General features: G+C 42.6%; 1 protein-coding gene across 1 annotated transcript in view; it reads right to left on the reverse strand.

Moving 5' to 3' along the window:
• The window catches only part of LOC106566891 (MICOS complex subunit mic25a-like), a 31,402-nt gene extending 25,612 nt beyond the window's left edge, over positions 1–5,790 (reverse strand). The window contains exons 1-2 of the mRNA XM_014135447.3: positions 5,726–5,790; positions 5,407–5,477 (exon numbers count right to left, since the gene is read on the reverse strand). Coding sequence (XP_013990922.2) covers positions 5,407–5,477; positions 5,726–5,749 — 95 coding nt within the window. The 5' untranslated portion in view covers positions 5,750–5,790. The remainder of the gene's footprint in view (positions 1–5,406; positions 5,478–5,725) is intronic.
• Positions 5,791–6,098: the final 308 nt, after the last annotated feature.

The following is a 6,098-nucleotide window of genomic DNA, read 5'->3' on the forward strand; positions in this document are numbered from 1 at the left end:
ACTCAAGTGTTTACATTATTTTGGCAGATACATGTACATATTCTGAAATAAATCTATAATTGCACTGTCATTTGTGAACAATTTCCATGCCTCTCATAATTCTTCAGGTTAAAAGGACATTATTTAATGTTGATTAATAAAACAGTTGACAATTAAAAGCTTATTAGGTTTACAGCACTTTGCACAGGGGAGTGTTTGCATTTAACTGGTAAAATAAAATGAATGGCGAAGAAAATATTGCTATCTGGGCAGGTTATTTCCTCATGCGTAAAAGTAAAGTTGAGGTGAATTGAATTTACACTGACATTCACTATGGGCACAATGAGTGTAGTGTGTACGTTTTTATTAATCTGCATTAATTCCTCTTGCTCGGAGGGAACGTTAGTCTGAGTCTCCAGCCCAGGCACAGGTGAATAGATCCTGTCATACAAATCTGTCATTCTCCAGTTTACCAAAGGTGGAGCTTATGATGCAGCGCCTTTTGTCACCATCGCAGATTTTAGAGAAACAACAAATGTCGGTACATATAAATGTCTTATATCGGCTGAAAGCTAAAATTCTTGTTAATATAACTGCACTGTCCAATTTACAGTAGCTATTACTGTGAAAAAATGCCATGCTATTGTTTGAGAGCTCCTAACAACAAAACACTTTTTTCACCGCAATAGGTTTGATAAATTCACCTCTGAAGGTAAACTGTATACTTACATTCTGAAATCTTGCTCTGATTTATCATCCAAAGGGTCCCAGAGATATCATGAAGTGTCGTTTTGTTAGATAAAATCAATTTTCATATCCTAAAAAGGTCCATATAGCATGTACGATCGATTTTGTATTTCCACTCGTACAATTTGAAAAGAAAGGAATCTGTGAAAATCACCAGGCAAATCACATTTGTATGTATTCCTCAGAGGTCCTAGAACGTAACCAGACTTCACTATATCATTAGGGGTGTAGTATATCCTATAGGACACAAGGCACGCCGATGACACGTCCAATCTTCATTTGATCGACTGTATCTTTGTCAAATGTGCACCAATCGGGGTCAAACAAAGCTACCCTGATAGCCAATTAGCTGGGCTTTACGGGAGTATCCGGAAACCCTGTGTTTGTAGCAAAATGTAGGTGCTAACCTTTTGCGACAGCATGCCTTTTCCTTTAGGACAAAAATGATAAGAATATTCCGAGTAACGAAGTTATGAATACTGGTTGTTTTGCAAATGTTGAACTTATAATATGGCTACTAATACTGGAAAAGCTAAATCAAAGTCCAAGTATACAGATTTGACGATAAGAAAAATGTAATATGAATGCCAATGTCTCCTTCATGATTTGCCCAAATGTACCTGGGTGACTTCACACTAAATGTAATGTAGTTCGCTCATGTTTCAAGGTATCCGTCTGAAACTTTGCACATACACTGCTGTCATGATGTGGACACCATGGGAATTCCAACCAGAGTGATGGCTAAAACTGGGACCTTTCTCTTGCATTTCAAAGATGGTGGTAGAAAAAAACGTTTGTTTTTTTTCTTTGTATTTTCTTCTACCAGATATATTGTGTTATATTCTGCTACATTCAATTCACATTTCCACAAACTTCAAAGTGTTTCCTTTCAAATGGTACCAAGAATATCCAATATCCTTGCTTCAGGGCCTGAGCTACAGGCATTTAGATTTGGTATGTCATTTTAGATGAAAATTGAAAGAAAGGGGGCTATCCCTCAGAAGTTTTAAAGCCACAGGGTTAACTACAGACCAAAACAATGAATGAGCCATACCCACTTGTTACTGTTACCATGTCTTGTCTATGGTAATAATGAGAAAACAGACACAGCACCTTGCTATCCCTTTGTTGTTTCCATCAGAGAAAAGCATTTCATTTTCTTGTGAATCAGGGGGGAAAGGCACCATGTGTATTGTTGGAGCCGAAGGGAGCCAACCCAACCCAAATCAAATTTTATTTGTTACATGCGCCGAATGCAACAGGTGTAGTAGACCTTACAGTGAAATGCTTACTTACAAGCCCTCAACCAACAATGCAGTTTTAAAAAAAATACCTAAAAAAATAAGATATAAAGTAACAAATATAGGGGGTATCGGTACAGAGTCAATGTACGGGGGCACCAGTTAGTTGAGGTAATTGAGGTAATATATACATGTGGGTAGAGTTATTATAGTGACTGATGCATAGATAATAACAGAAAGTAGCAGCAGAGTAAAAGGGGGGTGGGGGGGCAATGCAAATAGTCTGGGTAGCCATTTGGTTAGATGTTCAGTAGTCTTATGGCTTGGGGGTAGAAGCTGTTTAAAAGCCTCTTGGACCTAGACTTGGCACTCCGGTACCGCTTGCCGTGCGGTGGCAGAGAAAACAGTCTGACTAGGGTGGCTGGAATCTTTGACAGCTGTTGAACCTTTTGAGGATCTGAAGACCCATGCCGAATCTTTTCAGTCTCCTGAGGGGCAATGGGTTCTGTCGTGCCCTTTTCACAACTGTCTTGGTGTGCTTGGACCATGTTAATTTGTTGTTGATGTGGACACCAAGAAACTTGAAGCTCTCAACCTGCTCCACTGCAGCCCTGTCGATGAGAATGGGGGCGTGCTCGGTCCTCCTTTTCCTGTCGTCTACAATCATCTCCTTAGTCTTGATCACGTCGAGGGAGAGGTTGTTATCCTGGCACCACACGGCCAGGTCTCTGACCTCCTCCCTATAGGCTGTCTCTTCGTTATTGGTGATCAGGCCTACCACTGTTGTGTCATCGGCAAACTTAATGATGGTGTTGGAGTTGTGCCTGGCCGTGCAGTCATGAGTGAACAGGGAGTACAGGAGGGGACAGAGCACGCACCCCTGACGGGCCCCCGTGTTGAGGATCAGCGTGGCGGATGTGTTGTTACCTACCCTCACCACCTGGGGGCGACCCGTCAGGAAGTCCAGGATCCAGTTGCAGAGGGAGGTATTTAGTCCCAGGGTCCTTAGCTTAGTGATGAGCTTTGAGGGCACTATGGTGTTGAATCTTGAGCTGTAATCAATGAATAGCATTCTCAAATGGTCCTTTTGTCCAGGTGGGAAAGGTGTGAAAGGGATGTGTGGAGTGCAATAGAGATCGCATCATCTGTGGATCTGTTGGAGCGGTATGCAAATTGAAGTGGGTCTAGGGTTTCTGGGATAATGGTGTTGATGTGAGCCATGACCAGCCTTTCAAAGCACTTCATGGCTACAGACGTGAGTGCTACGGGTCGGTAGTCATTTAGGCAGGTTGCATTAGTGTTCTTGGGCACAGGGACTATGATTGTCTGCTTGAAACATGTTGGTATAACCGACTCAGACAGGGAGAGGTTGAAAATGAAGACACTTGCCAGTTGGTCAGTGCATTCTTGGAGTACACGTCCTGGTAATTCGTCTGGCCTGCGGCCTTGTGAATGTTGACCTGTGTAAAGGTCTTACTCACATCGGCTGTGGAGAGCGTGATCACACAGTCATCGGGAAGAGCTGATGCTCTCATGCATGCCTCAGTGTTACTTGCCTCAAAGCGAGCATAGAAGTGATTTAGCTCGTCTGGTAGGTTCGTGTCACTGGGCAGCTCCCGGCTGTGCTTCCCTTTGTAGTCTGTAATAGTTTGCAAGCCCTGCCACATCCGACGCGTGTCAGAGCCAGTGTAGTACGATTCGATCTTAGTCCTGTATTGATGCTTTAACTGTGTGATGGTTTGTCGGAGGGCATAGCGTGATTTCTAATAAGCTTCCGGGTTAGAGTGCCGCTCCTTGAAAGCGGCAGCTCTACCCTTTAGCTAAGTGCAGCTGTTGCCTGTAATCCATGGCTTCTGGTTGGGGTATGTACCTACAGTCACTGTGGGGACGACGTCATCGATGCACTTATTGATGAAGCCAGTGACTGATGTGGTGTACTCCTCAATGCCATTGGAAGAATCCCGGAACATATTCCAGTCCGTGATAGCAAAACAGTTCTTTAGCTTAGCGTCTGCTTCATCTGACCACTTTTTTATTGACCAAGTCACTGGTGCTTCCTGCTTTAATTTTTGCTTGTAAGCAGGAATCCGGAGGATATAAATATGGTCAGATTTGCAAAATGGAGGGCGAGGGAGAGCTTTGTACGCGTCTCTGTATGTGGAGTAAAGGTGGTCTAGAGTTTTTTCCCCTCTGGTGGCACATTTAACATGCTGACAGATTTAAGTTTCCCTACATTAAAGTCCCCGGCCACTTGGAGCGCCGACCTCTGGATGAGCGTTTTCCTGTTTGCTTATGGCGGTATACAGCTCATTGAGGGCAGTCTTAGTGCCAGCATCGGTCTGTGGTGGTATGGAGATAGCTATGGAAAATACAGATGAAAACTCTCTAGGTAGATAGTGTGGTCTACAGGTTATCATGAGACTCTACCTCAGGCGAGCAAAACCTTGAGACTTCCTTAGATATCGTGCACCAGCTGTTGTTTACAAATATACATAGACCGTCACCCCTTGTCTTACCAGAGGCTGCTGTTCTATCCTGCCGATACAGCGTTAACCCATCAGCTGTATGTTATTCATGACATCGTTCAGCCACAACTCAGTGAAACATAAGCTATTACTGTTTTTAATGTCCCGTTGGTAGGATATGAATGCTTTTAGTTCGTACAATTTATTTTCCAGCGACTGTACATTGGCCAGTAGTATGGATGGCAAAGGCAGATTAGCCACTCACCAGAGGATCCTCGCAAGGCACCCCGATCTCTTTCCGCAATATCTTTTCTGTCTCTTTCTCCTGCGAATGATGGGATGAGGGCCTGTTCGGGTGTCTGGAGTAAATCCCTCTCGTCCGACTTATTAAAGATAAATTCTTCATCCAGTACGAGGTGAGTAATCGCTGTTCTGATTTCCAGAAGCTCTTTTTGGTCATAAAAGACGGTAGTAGCAACATTATGTACAAAATAAGTTACAAACAATGCGAAAAAACTAACGAAATAGCACGGTTGGTTAAGAGCCCATGAAATGGCAGCCATCTTTTCCGGCGCCATCTTCAACAGCGCCATCTTCAATCTCCATGGAAACCAAAAGCACATCACTAGTTAGCTCGTTGTATACAAACTCTTCTACCATTCTGATAACATCAATTACTGTGATTTGTACTGGGAGACAAAACGGGAGCAACTAGTATACAATCACTGTGTAATTTACAGCAAAGCAGAGATGAGAAATCGATCTACAGTCTACATGGATCCATCATAGATCTTGTAGAACACATTCAAGTGTTATAGCTTTTTCAGGGCAAACCAATTGTAAATCACTTTGTCTGTGGTGTTGAGTTGTGCTACAGAGGGACTGTACTTCCACAGGTAGCACATTGTAGCAAGTTTTACTGTAGAGTTTGGATGTTAACAGAACTATACAGGTGGACAAGCGGTTCTACTTACTTTACAAGAGCTTCGGATTTTGTGGCTTGGTCGTAGAACTGTTTCTTGGTTTTCTTGTATCGATCCAAATTCTGAAATATACAAATAAATATTTGGAGAAAATACTGAATGAAACAGGTAAGGTTACTGTACAATTCACATGATGAAAGAAAATAACATGATCCCTCATAAAATGCACATCTATTACGCCCCAACACTTACTAAATACATACAGTGTATCCAACTACAGCCAACAAGCTTTCAATCATGAGATGGATAGTTTTTTTCCCAACATTCTAATGCATCTACGTATGTACAGCGACCAACTGAGCCTACACACCTGGCCGATTCGTTCAACAACCATCCATAGACGGTCAGGTTGGCTGTAGTTGGACAGATGTGGAGAAACCTTAAAAGTGATGGCATAGAAAAAAACATTTTATGATACAATCCATGAATTATTCAAATGTTTGGATGCTAATAAAAATAAGACTACAATCAGTGTCACCTCCTTATTTGGCCACCATCCCAGATCATTGCCTTAGGTAACAGCCAGTTCATTTAACAACTGCATATTAGCTGATGCAATTCTTGTTAACTGCCTTGTTCGAGGGTACAGAGGAACTTTAACAGGTTTTAAAACCCTGTCCTTATTGGCCATCATGGGGTAGTTCGTAGATGTTCTGCTGGCAGTCAGTCAGGCAGACTGGGGA

This window comes from Salmo salar, chromosome 13, assembly GCF_965601325.2.
Source record: "Salmo salar chromosome 13, fSalSal1, whole genome shotgun sequence".
Classification (NCBI taxonomy): Eukaryota; Metazoa; Chordata; class Actinopteri; order Salmoniformes; family Salmonidae; genus Salmo; species Salmo salar.